The 13,930-nt window shown below is 41.4% G+C and overlaps 1 protein-coding gene across 1 annotated transcript; it reads right to left on the bottom strand.

Moving 5' to 3' along the window:
• Nucleotides 1-10,002: 10,002 nt before the first annotated feature.
• LOC138894085 (uncharacterized) lies at nucleotides 10,003-11,695 on the bottom strand. The gene is made up of 2 exons (XM_070178763.1): nucleotides 11,637-11,695; nucleotides 10,003-10,399 (listed from the first exon to the last, which is right to left on the bottom strand). The coding sequence occupies exons 1-2, from the start codon at nucleotides 11,693-11,695 to the stop codon at nucleotides 10,003-10,005; spliced, it is 456 nt and encodes a 151-aa protein (XP_070034864.1).
• Nucleotides 11,696-13,930: the final 2,235 nt, after the last annotated feature.

The following is a 13,930-nucleotide window of genomic DNA, read 5'->3' as shown; positions in this document are numbered from 1 at the left end:
CTTAACCACTGACCAAGATCTCATATGACGCCATCAATACGCCAACAAGCTACAACCCGAATATGACACATAAGGGAGAACGAACTCTGGAAAAAGAACTACCCGGCCCGCATAACGAATAAAATGGCCGAAGAGAAGCTATGAACCTTTCTCAGAGAATGAGAAACAAATACACAAAAATAAGTATAGGGAACCGTACTCAACATCTCATTGTTGCAGCGTGCAACCCGATCCACACATGATACCGTTGTGACATGCAACTCGATCCAAACAACATACCTGTGACGGCATGCCACCCGATCCAAACATTATACCCGTGGCGGCGTACCACCCGATCAAAAAAATATACCTGTGGCGGCGTGCCACCCGATCCACACAATAATCAATAAGGAAACACCCATCAAGTCGTAATGCTTATACTTATGAATGCTCGAATATTGACCACAAGCACGCCAAGTGCATAATACAAGCCCTAGAGAGACGGATAGCGCCATACACTACAAAAACCCAAGCACGACTAAGGTGCAATAAATGAACTACATCTCGAGAGCCATCCTGCTCATATAACACCACAAACTACACGAGATCACAACACATGTATGAATAATCAAGTCGTCTCACAACCCACCTAGCACAATAGAGTATTACATGGAATAGCTGACGACGGGAATAACATCCAATGCCCGAAGACTCCTCCATAAGCAACGATATGCCGAATGAACACATCTGACTTGACGTAGGGCACACATTCACATTAGACCCACCAACGGACCTCAAGTCGATTCTGATCATACCAAACTGGAACAACAACCTTTCAAGGATCCACAATGGCCCTATTCCTGACACACACGAGCAGCCGTCCACTCAAACCAAAGTCCCATAATCCATAACCAAATGACTAGAGCGCCTTTCAGTCATAAACTCTCACATTAGTGATAGTATCAGAATCTCCATACTTGGTTTCAATCCTTAACAATTAAGTGACTAACATGTAACACTTATACAAACCTCCCCGTGGGATATGCTCCCTCGACCTTACGCACCAGGTAGCCAAGTTTGCACATCCATACCACCAACCGTACTAATTTCGTAAAGCAAATCAAGAATCCGCAAATCAATACACAAAGCCTCTTACACAGGACATCGTCTCATGTGACACTAAAGAAAATGTCATCTTACTCTAAACATCTAAATTCTTCCATGCTCATCCGAGCTCATCACATTCTTATCAATACCGAGCCGCAACCTTGATCCTCAACTTCCAATTCCCATGCCGCTCATTGTACCTATCATGCCGCAACGCGAGAGTACAAGAATTCATCATAACCCCTATACTACTAGTAGAATAAACACTTCATTAGATAGAACCCTTTCACTTAACTCATTTCAGAAAAACCGTTACAACACACAGCTGAATTCCCATAACCACAGAAAATACAAACCTCAAATTGTGGTCTAAACCGCCATAATTCTTCCGGGATCAATTTACACATAACAAGGCTATTTAAATCAAATACATCCCAAATCAATCAAATTGTGCTGCATGTCAAGCGTGCACGTATAACCACAAACTACCAGTATAACTTAACACGCCGAAGGAACTAATCATTGCCACAATCATGCCGATCCAATCCATTACTAACCGAACCCACTTCTTCAAATATACTCTTGACTTGACTTAGAAATAATAATAGCTCTATTCAAAAATATAACGAACTCAATAACACTCATCCCGAGTGACCCGAATCACGAGAGAAGAACGTCTCGATACCCATGAACCATCTTGTACCCTCCTCATGCGCACAATAACATCTCAAACTGGTACACCCATTCTGAAGGACCTTCCGCTAATCCGAAACCATTTCTTCCATTTCTCCAATACTACCCTGTAGACCCTATGATAACATAGGAAATTCCCCAAGTATTCTTCACACTCTGCTGCAAAATCCCGGTCTTCAGCCACACAACGACCCCAAAATCCTTAGACACCGTGCTTACATCCCCGAACCTACTAGAACTACTATTGAGAGTCACCCACTCTGACCTGGTCCCGAATATAATCAAAATCCATTGCTCTACTAGCACATGAACACCTCCAAAGAAGCAACCGGATAAATTTCTTTCCTTGTACAACACATCCACAAGAAGCATAAACTCTGAGTCTTTCTAAACCCTGCACCTAAATTGATAAGGCAAAATATAGCACACATTCATCAAGTTCTTTGCTCGAATTACCCCTGATATTTTCTTTTCTTAGTCATAAATAATCCACCAATGCACCGATAACCAAAAATTGCACAAGCAGACATCCATGCGATCCAATCGTAGATTGTGGGCTCCCACACTTAGCTTTAAGCTACCACCATATAAATGTAGAACCAACAAGGATTCCTCCTTCTCAATTACCATGATCTCGCACCGTCAACCCGCCAAATTTCTCGTGGTCTCTTGTTAAACTTTTTATGAACATTCCGAATTATCAACCACAATCACATATTTGACCTTCTACCGGGTAGTAAGTAGAACTCTTCGTAGAAACTTCATCAAAATCACGCAACCGCTAACCTGCTCACAAGAGATAACCCACATGTGGAATTCCTTACCGACATCTTCCAACGACGCTGCACTAGGTACAACTACCACAAAATCAGTAAACCTCATGAGCCCATGCTCATCCACCAGCTGTACAAGTCTATTCATTCCCCATTGAGATCAACTAAAAGTCCGACAATACATTCCAAACTCGAAGTCATGTTGCATCCAAAAACGATAATCAAATTTTCACACCCCTCTTCATTTCAAGCAAACTTATTTTAATCATATTAAACCTTCCTTAGTACAGTAGTGTCATGACCTAATTTCCCCTATAGGCCGTGATGGTGCCCAACGTCGCCACTAGGCAAGCGAACGGTGAACTAGCCATGTATTTATTCTTTTTAACAATATGAGAGCAAGTGTGGTGTAATAAATACTCAAAAACCATCAAATGTCTACTAGCATATTTTCAAGACCTGGTGTCACAAGTGTATGAGCTACTAGTAGAATATACAAAACACTAAACTACTGTCTGAAATAGAGTAAACAGGAGAGACTCTGGGTGCTGCAGAACGGACTCGGGAGCAACTCACCACTAAGCCTCGGGGTATCGAGGGTGCGCGCCGGAATGACTGTCAGATGCACCTGCCTCAGATCCTACACGATTAGTGCAGAAGTGTAGCATGAGTACATAAACAACATGTACCCAGTAAGTATCCCGTCTAACCTCGAAGAAGTAGTGACGAGGGGTCGACATTGACACTTACTATGGGCCAATAATAAAATGCAATAACTCTAAACAGTTATGGAATATGGAAATAACAATGATAACACAATAACAAGCAGTGAATAATTGATTCTTTAACTGATAATAAATTTCAAATTCTTCATCTAACACATACTAGTTCCAAATCACTTCTATTTATTAAATAAATTATACCTTACAAGCCATAACATAATATCAAGTGTAATCGGGTTCCGACAATTATCACGCATGATTTATGCCGAGGTCATACGGCCCGATCCAAAATACTGTGTGCACTGCCGAGGGTCGAATGACACAAACCATAGATACATCTATTATACTGCCGAGGCAAACTGCCCGCTCCCATGAGAATAGAGAAGTTCACCTCGCTCGTGGAAGTACTTGCGATGCGAGAGGACATGGATTTCTTAGAGTTATTAAGTATTCCTCAATTCTTTCCCCAATTAAGAAATCTAACTTGGAAGTTTTCAACTTTAAAATCTCTAGTCTCAGCTCTATTTAAGATAATTAATATGCACAACAAGCATGGCAGTACAATTAAAGCATGATGTAAATCTAAGACAACCCGGACATCTCATGGAATATAGCTACGCACGGACTCTCGTCACCTAATGCATACGTAGCTCCCCACACAAGTAATTCACAACAACAACAATACCCCTAAGGGGATGGATTCCCTCTTACAAGGTTAGGCAAGAGACTTACCTCGTTCTCAAGTTCACTTTCGATCCACAAATACGCTCTAAATCCTCAACTTGGTGCCAAACAACCTGAAACTAGCCAAATATTATATAAATAAATCAATATACTCAAAAGTTCATAATTTAACTATTGGGGTAATTACCCACCCCTAATTGGAAGATTCCTAAAATTCACCCCCGGGCCCACGTGCCTGGATTCCGGAAATATTTGAAGATAATTATTACCCATAACCTCACGAACTAAAATATATCATTTCACCCAATTCCATAATCATTTTCGTGGTTAAATCCCATTTTTATCAAAACCTAGTTTTTTCAACTAAACCCATAATTTTCACAATTTTACATGTTAAAATCTACCCATAATCTATGTATTTAACTTACATTGGATAGAAATTACTTACGTTCAATATCTAGGTGAAAATCCCTCTCCAAGAAGCTCCAAAATGCCCAAGAGATGAAAGAGATGAGTCAAAAATAGCCTAAGTCCCGACTTAAATGAACCTCACTGCCCAATGGTTTTCGCACTTGCAGTGCCACTGTCGCACCTGCGGCTCTGCTTCTGCGGACAAAACCTCGCAGGTGCGGACCCAGCATAGGTCTGCCTCCTTCGCTTCTGCAAATAACGGCTCGCTTCTGCGAGCCCGCTTCTGCAGCGTACGCATCGCACCTGCGACCTTCCACCGCTTCTGCGATCGCCTGCCTCGCCCCTGCGCCTTCGCAGGTGCGGTCCCTTCCTCGCTTCTACGATCACTGGGAAGTCCACGGCAGGCCACTTCTGTTGTCAAAAGCTCGTACTTGCGGCCAAGATCTCGCAGGTGTAGACGCACCAGAACTGGTGCACCAACAGTTCTATTAAGTCCAAACTTGGTCTGCGCATCGTCCTAATGGCACACAAGGCCCCCGGGGCCTCGCCCAAACATACCAACAAGTTCGTAAACATAAGACGGACCTTCTCGACCTCTCAAAACACAGGAAACAACACCAAAACTAAGAATCACACTCCAAACCAAATCGAATCAACTTATGAACTTCAAGTTCTTCCAACTCGCTACGAACGTGCCGAATCATACTTAAACTACTCGCAATAACACCAAATTTTCCGTGCAACTCTTAAATCACTATATGGAACTATTCTCAAGCTCGGAATCCCAAATGGACCTCGATAACACCAAAACCAACTTCAAACCAAATTTAAAGAACTTGAAAAAACCTTCAATGTGCCAACTTTCAATATTTAGCACTGAAACACTCCCAAGTCATCCAAAACCGTATCCGAACATACGCCTAAGTCTAAATTCATCATACAAACCTATTGGGATAGTCAAATCCCGGTTTCGAGGTTGTTTACGACAAATGTTGACCCATGTCAAACTTAACCCTTTTAAGCCAATAATAAGGAACTAAGTGTTCCGATTTCAATCCGAACCCTTCTAAATCTCGAGCTAACCATCCCTGCAAGTCTTAAAACAGTAAAAGCACATATGTGGAGTCTTATTTAGGGGAATAGGGATCTAGAAAGACAAACAAATGATCAGTTCGTTACATTCTCCACCTCTTAAACAAACGTTCGTCCTCGAACGGGCCTAGAATCGTACCTGGAGTGCCGAATAAGTGTTGATATCTGCTCTGCATATCCTCCTCAGTCTCCCAAGTCGCCTCCTCGACTGGTTGACCCCTCCACTAAACTTTTACCGCAGAAATCTTCTTGGACCTTAACTGGTGAACCTGCCTGTCAACAATGAAAATTGGCTCCTCCTCGTAACCCAAGCTCTCATCTAGCTGAACCGTGCTGTAGTCTAACACATGTGACCTGTCGGCATGATACTTCTGGAGCATAGACACGTGGAAGACCAGATGAACTCCCGATAGACTGGGAGGGAAAGCAAGCTCATAAGCAACCTCCCCAACTCGTCTCAATACCTCAAATGGACCTATAAACCTTAGGCTCAACATGCCTTTCTTCCTGAACCTCATGATTCCCTTCATCGGCGAGACTTTCAAGAGAATCTTCTCGCCCACCATAAATGATAAATCACGCGCCTTCTTATCCGCATAACTCTTCTGTCTGGACTGTGCTGTGCGAAGTCGCTCCTGAATCAACTTTACCTTTTCCAAGGCATCCTTCACCAAGTCAGTACCATATAACTAAGCCTCACCGGGCTCAAACCATCCGATGGGCGAACGACATCGCCGACCATACAAAGCCACAAATGGAGCCATCTCGATGATGGACTGATAACTGTTATTGTAAGAAAACTCGGCCAAAGGAAAGAATCGATCCCACTGCCTTCGAAGTCAATCACACATGCTCTGAACATTTCCTCCAAGATTTGAAACGTCCGCTCCGACTGCCCATCGGTCTGCGGATGAAAGGCTGTGCTGAGATCTACCCAGGTCCCCAACTCACTCTGTACTGCCCTCCAAAAATGGAAAATAAACTGAGGGCCTCTATCTGATATAATGGAAACAGTCACACCATGCAACCTGACAATCTCCTGAATGTAAATCTGGGCTAATCTCTCTGAAGAATACGTGGTCACAACCGGAATGAAGTGTGCCAACTTGGTCAACCTGTCAACAATGACCCAAACTGCATCAAACTTCCTCAAGGTCTGCGGCAACCTAACTACGAAGTCCATAGTAATGCCCTCTCATTTCCACTCAGGTATAACCATCTGTTGGAGTAGACCACCCGGCCTCTGATGCTCATACTTAACCTGCTGGCAATTTAGGCACCTCGCCACATACTTAACTATGTCCTTCTTCATCCACCACCACCAATAATGCTGCCTCAGGTCGCGATACATCTTCGTAGCACCTGGACGAATAGAATACCGAAAATTATGTGCCTCCTCTAGAATCTTTTCCCTCAATCCATCAACATTAGGGACACATAGACGACCCTGGAGTCATAGAACACCATCCTCACCGATAGTAACCTCTTTGGCACTCCCCCTGTAGTACCGTCTCTCTGAGAACCAAAAGGTGCGGATCGTTGTACTGGTAAGCCTTGATCTACTCGAATAGTGAAGACTGGGCGACGACGCATGCAAGAACTCGCCTGGACTCTGAAATATCTAACCTCACAAGTCTGTTAGCCAAGGAATGAATGTCCAAAGCTAATGGCCTCTCCTCTACTGAAATAAATGCCAAACTACCCATACTCTCCACCTTTCTGCTCAAGGCATCCGCAACCACATTCGCCTTGCCCGGATGATAAAAGATGGTAATATCATAATCTTTTAGTAACTCAAGCAACATGCGCTGCCTCAAATTGAGATCCCTCTGCTCGAACAAATGCTTCATGTTGCGTTGATCGGTGTAAATCTCACTATCACGACCCAAATATCCCTCTGAGACATGTCATGACGGCACCTAGTCTCTACGACTAGGTAAGCCTAACAGATTGCAGAAATATCAATAATGGAAGCAAAACTAAACAGCTAACTGCATTAGATATTGAATAACTAATAATAATGCCGCTCGGCATATACAATAACCAAAATACTAGACGTACACAGTTTACCAAAACCTGGAATATCGTGAATCACAAACTACAGAAGAAAACCTAATATCTTTATACATCAGAGTCTAACAAAAGAAATACAAATGATAATGGATATGGGGAAGAGTAGAAAGGGACTCCGAGGTCTGCGGACGCGGAAGATGTACCTTGAAGTCTCCAAAGCTGTCTCGACTCATTGATAATGCGGCTGGTAAGAAGTAACTGGATCTGCACACAAAAACATGTGCAGAAGAGTAGCATGAGTACACCACAATTGGTACCCAGTAAGTGCCAAGCCTAACCTCGGTCGAGTAGTGACGAGGTCAGGTCAAGCCCACCGGTATATAATAAATAAGCAAGAGAATATAACAATATAATAAGAGACTAAAATTTAAATAAAGAGAACATAGCAAAGTAGCAACGCAGAACACAGGGATGAACAGCATGGGATCTCCCGAGATACCATCTCGTAGTCCCAAAATAAAAGTGCAAGGAGATCTCCCGAGGAACCGCCTCATAGTCTCAAAATAAATACGCAACTTAAACAAATGAATATAACAGTTACAGCAAGAAACCTACAATTTAGACTAAGTACAAGTCAAGAAAGAAGCAGGACTTACTAAACATGCTGCAAAGAGTTCAAATAGGCAATTACGACACTAGACATGCTATTCTAGGCTAACAGGATAACTACACATACTAGTATACTCAAATAAGATGAAAACGGGCTATTACTCAGTAAAAAATCAGATTTTTCCATGAATAGCCCGTGTACGCACTCGTCACCTAGCGTACACGGCGCTCACATATCATAACAACACCAAATCCTAAGGGGATTTCCCCCACACAAGGTAAAGCAAGCCACTTACCTCGAACCAAGCTCAAATCAATCCGTAACAATGCTTTTTCTACGAATATCTGACTCTGAATGGCCCATATCTAGCCAAAATCAATTACATATTATAAATATAACTATAAGAAACTAATCTAGTTAATAAAATCAAAACTAAAGCAAGAAATTAGAAAATCGCCCCAAAAAGTCTCCCCGGGCCCACGTCTCAGAATCGGGTAAAATCACAAAATACGAACACCCATTCACTCACGAGTTCACTCATACAAAAATTACTCAAATCCGATACCAAAATCTCGATCAAAATCCCAAAATTCGGCCTAAGAACTTTTCTCAACTTTTCCCTAAATTTTCAACACCCAATCCGAAATTAAATGGAGAAAACAACTATAGATTAATGGAATACAATCAAAAATGAGTTAGGAATCATTACCCCAAAACTTCCTCTGAAAATCCCCTGAAAAATCGCCAAATTTCGAGCTCTCAAGTCCAAAAATGAAGAATGAAATCAAACCCTCGCACTTGGCCATTTTTCTGCCAGTCAAACCGCTTCTGTGGGCCTTCAACCGCACATGCGGAAATTCCCTCGCATGTACGGTTCTCACTTAAAACTCATCGCCCGCTCCTGCGATCAAAAGGTCGCACATGTAGACCTATGTCCGCTTCTGCGGTCCTCCACCACTCCTTCAATCTCTCTAGCGCATATGCGGGCATCGCAAATGCGGAACTCACCTCGCACCTGCGACCCCTGACCATTCCTTCCAAAACCTCTTCTGCGCTTAATCATCCGCACGTGCGGCCCCAAAACTGCGGTCTCCCCACCGCAGGTGCAAAAATACCAGATGCCTGAAGGCTTCAGCAATTTTCTAAGTCCAATATTTCTTCCGTTAAGCATCCGAAACACACCCGAGGCCCTTGGGACCCCAACCAAACATACAAACCAATCCTAAAATACTATACGAACTTAGTCGAGCCTTCAAACCACATCAAACAATGCTAAAATCACAAATCATCCTACGATTCAAATTTAAAGAACTTGAAACTTCTAAAATCGACAACCGATGTCGAAACTAACTAAACCACGTCCGATTGACCACAAATTTTGCACACAAGTCGTATTCAACATTACGGACCTACTCCAACTTCTGAAATTGGATTCTGACCCCGATATTAAAAAGTCCACTACCGGTCAAAATCTCCAAAAAATTGACTTTCGCCATTTCAAGCCTAAATGAGTTACAGACCTCCAAAATACAATCAGGACATGACCCTAAGTCCAAAATATCAAACGGAGCTAACGGAATCGACGAAACTCCATTTCGAAGTCATCTTCACACAGTTCCGACTACGGATAAAATCCTAAGACTTAAACTTCCGTTTAGGGACTAAGTGTCCCAAAACACCCCAAAAACCAAAACAAAATATCCCGGCAAGTCACATAAGCTAAAACAGATACGGGAAAAGCAGTAAATAGGGGATCGGGGCTATAACTCTCAAAACGACCAGCCGGGTCATTATATCCCCCCTCTTAAAACAATCGTTCGTTCTCAAACGAGCATAAAGACATACCTGAAGTGGTGAAAAGATGAGGGTAATGGCTGCGCATATCCTGCTCGGTCTCCCAAGTTGCCTCCTTGACTGGCTAACCCCTCCACTGAGCCTTCACGGAAATAATGTTCTTTGACCTCAGCTTTCGAACATGCCTATCCAGAATAGCCACTGGCTCCTCAACATAAGATAGATCTTTGTCCAACTGGATTAAGCTGAAATCCAACACATGAGCCGGATCGCCGTGATACTTCCAGAGCTTAGAAACATAGAATACTGGATGGACTCTTGCTAGACTGGGAGGTAAGGCAACCTCATAAGCAACCTCCCCAACTCGCCGCAACACCTCAAAGGGACCAATGAACCTTGGGCTCAGCTTGCCCTTCTTTGCGAACCTCATAACGCCCTTCTGATAAACCCTTTCAGCATGAATACTATAAATCAATGATGCTAGAACTTTGGAAATGTACCCGAGAGTACGAAAAGAAGATCTAAAAATTCAAAAAAAAAATTACAATACTAATAAAGAGGTAGAGGCATTTGAAGGGAAAACTGAAAGAAGCTAAAGAAAAGAATAATCAGTTTCAAAAATAATTTCAGTGGTTGAAGCAGAGAATAATAGATGATGAAGACTGAAGAACCACATGACTACCTTAATATTGTTGTTTGTTTTAAGTTTTAAGTAATGTATTATGCATTACCAATACTTTAACTATGTCTTGTATTATAGATTCTTTAATAGTTATTATAAGTGTGATTTTTAAAAGAAATATGGTGTGTTTATGCAAATTAAATATGTACGATTTATTCCAATTTTTACTTATCCACTAATGATAAAATAATATTTACATAAATAATAAACCGTTAAGGTAGTATATTAACAATAAAATAATATATAGTCAAAAAGTAATATTTGAAGTATTAAATACAAAATCTAGCAGATTCAGTGGGTTCCACTCCCACATACCTTAGCGTATTTGTCGGCCTAAGGTGCATACCCTTCCAACAACCCATAGTATCAAGGTCATTCTCATCTCATTGCCTCTTTATCAGAGGGTATTCTATAGTATAATCATTGGGAAGAGTAGACTCTTTTCTCCCCTTCTTTTTGGCAATGATATGCTTCTATCGAAGTGAAATAACCTACCCACTGTATTTGGCTCAATTGGATACTCAACAGGAATGCTATTCGGATCTATAGAGGAGTCTGCCAGCGTCGAAGGAAGCTACAAAAAAACTATATAAAAATTCAATTTTTTGACAAATATTGAATAAATTAAGTGTTTTTATAGGCAAACCTGTGTCTCAATGGGACACTGAACGGACTCATCTACAAGATGTTAGAGGAGATCTCCTGAATGAACCACTCTCTCGCCCAGTTGTGATATCTCTGGCAGACGGGTATCACAATCTACTAAATCCATCACAGGTGCCCATGGGAGCTAAAAAATCATATATAAATATTAAAAATTATTGACAAATAATTGAAGTAAAATGAATAAAGTAAATAATAGTAAAGTATAACATGTACTTCTACGGAATCCTTGGGGAAATCTCCTAGCGGGATTGCAGCACTAAACGGGTCTGCTATAGCCGACGGATGGGTAACTAAAGGTAATACCTCTTTCAATATACGATAAAATAAATTATTTAAAGTTTAAATAATAATATTTTATTAAAGGGTAAAAAAAATACTAACTTGAGACAACCTATATCTTATTCATCTACCTGATGTACGTCTCGAACTGGACGAACCTCTGCAGTATCAGATGTGCCTGGAACTTCATTGTCACGACCCAGAATTTTCACCCTCGGGACCGTGATGGCGCCTAACATTTCACTTGTTAGGCAAGCCAACGTTAGAATAGTTTTAAGCCATTTGGAACAAATCAAATTAACTGATGTCAATTAAACTGAAATAACTGCAATAGAACTGAAATAAAGTGTGAAAAGTCATAAAAACTGGAATATCTAAATACAACCCAGAACGGGTGTTACAAGTGCACGAGCGACTAGAATAATACATATAATGATCTGAATGAAAGTAAAATTGTCTGAAAAGAAGTAAACAGTTAGGATAAAGTAGAAGGGGACTTCAGGGCTGCGAATGCTGAGCAGATGTATCTCAAGTCTCCGTTAGATGTCTGATCCGAGCAATCTACTAACCGCCACTGGGACCGACTCCAAAGTCTGCACAAGAAGTGCAGAGTGTAGTATTAGTACAACCGACCCCATGTACTCTGTAAGTGTCGAGCCTAACCTCGATGAAGTAGTGACGAGGCTAAGGCGGGTCACTTGCAATAACCTGTACGCAATATAATTATAATCACATGAAAGAAAACAAAACAGGAAAATAAAGCAGTTAACTCATGACAGTAACCTCAATCCTCGAAAACTAGTAAAACTAGAATTACAAATCCCCAGAATCTCCTATGAAAACACCGAAGCCAAAACACTAAAACAAGTAATACAAAACACACAAATTGTTGCGGCGCGCAACCCGATCTCACCGTACAAACATGATCCTCGCTTATTTCACCATATCAATAACAATAATAATAAGTAAAATATATTGCGACGCGCAACCCGATCCCACTATATAATCAAAGTTAATATCATAATCCTCCCTTATTTCATCATATTAATCCTCCCTTATTTCACCTGTTGCGGCGCGCAACCCGATCCCACCATACAATATCAATCCTCTCTTATTCCACATGTTGCGGCGTGCAACCTGATCCATAACAAAAAGTCAACAAATGTAATAATTTCCGCAACTCAATTCACAAGAAGCTCTACGAATACAGAATATGAAAGTAAAGCCATAAAGAAAATCTCATACCAAATCAAGAAGCGCTACAATTTATACTAAGCAACAAGACGAGCCGAATATATGACAGTTAAAGTGTACAAGTAAGTCAATTAAGGCAAGTAGCAATTAAATCATGAAAGCATTGGAGAATCTAACATTTTTAATATGAGAATAATAAATGACAAGTAGCAAACTAAGGCATATGAAGCAATTAAACATGTAACAGTCAAGACATGGAATAAAATAATTAATGAAATACGGAAAAGCATGAAAATAAATATTTTGACGGCATATATACACTCGTCACCTCGCATATATGCCGCAACACATGTAATTCACATAGCACATGTTCCTAATTCCCTCAAATTAAGGTTAGACCCAACACTTACCTCGTTTTGCAAGCAAATCAAAGCTCTACCGAGGCCTTTCCTCTAAACTCTGCCTCCAAACCAACCGAATCTAACCAAAATTGACTCAATAACATCAAATAATGCTAAAAAATCAATTACAATACATAAAGTTAAGATCTTTACACTTTTTTCAAAAAGTCAACCAAAGTCAACCTCGGGCCCGCTTGGTCAAAACCCGAGATTATGACCAAAACTCATTTACCTATTTACCCCCGATCCCAATTATGTAATTTATTTTGAAATCCGACCTCAATTTGAGGTCTAAATTCCAAATTTACAAAAAACCCTAATTCTTCCCAAATCCCTAATTTTCTATCATGAAAGAACAAAGATTAAGGCTAGAAATTAATGGGTGATGATGGAAATGGAAGAAAATAAGTTAAAGTACACTAACCTATGAAAGGGTGATGAAATTTCTTCTCCAAATCGCCTCTAGGCCGAGCTCTAATGAAAAGATGGTGAAAAATGGGTGAAATCCCGTATTTGAAATGTTTTAAAGTCTGGGCGTCAGGGCTTCTTCGCGTTCGCGAAGGGTCTGCCGCGTTTGCGATGCACAGTGACCCAAATGGCCTATGCGTTTGCGAGATGTGCCCCGCGTTCACGATGGTTCTTCCCCCCTGACCATCGTGTTCGCGACCCAGTGATTGCGTTCGCGTAGCACACAAGCCCAATTCCCCCAAAGCCCACAATGCTTCGCGTTTGCGAAGGTACAGACGCGTTCGCGAAGGGCAAGCCCCCCTCCACTTCGCGTTCGCGTCCAGTACTTTGCGTTCGCGAAGAAAAAAATCACCCAAGTCCCA

The sequence above is a fragment of the Nicotiana tomentosiformis genome, chromosome 6, assembly GCF_000390325.3.
Source record: "Nicotiana tomentosiformis chromosome 6, ASM39032v3, whole genome shotgun sequence".
NCBI classification, from domain to species: Eukaryota; Viridiplantae; Streptophyta; class Magnoliopsida; order Solanales; family Solanaceae; genus Nicotiana; species Nicotiana tomentosiformis.
The sequence above is the reverse complement of the archived record's forward strand: the minus strand, read 5'-3'. Positions and strand labels throughout refer to the sequence as shown.

Excerpts from the sequence above, each read along its gene's own strand:
- LOC138894085 (XM_070178763.1), bottom strand. The coding sequence starts at position 11,695 with ATGAAGTTCCAGGCACATCTGATACTGCAGAGGTTCGTCCAGTTCGAG. Across the intron at positions 10,400-11,636 it reads CAGTTCGAGACGTACATCAG|ATCTTCTTTTCGTACTCTCG; the intron begins GTAGATGAATAA and ends TTGAATTTTTAG.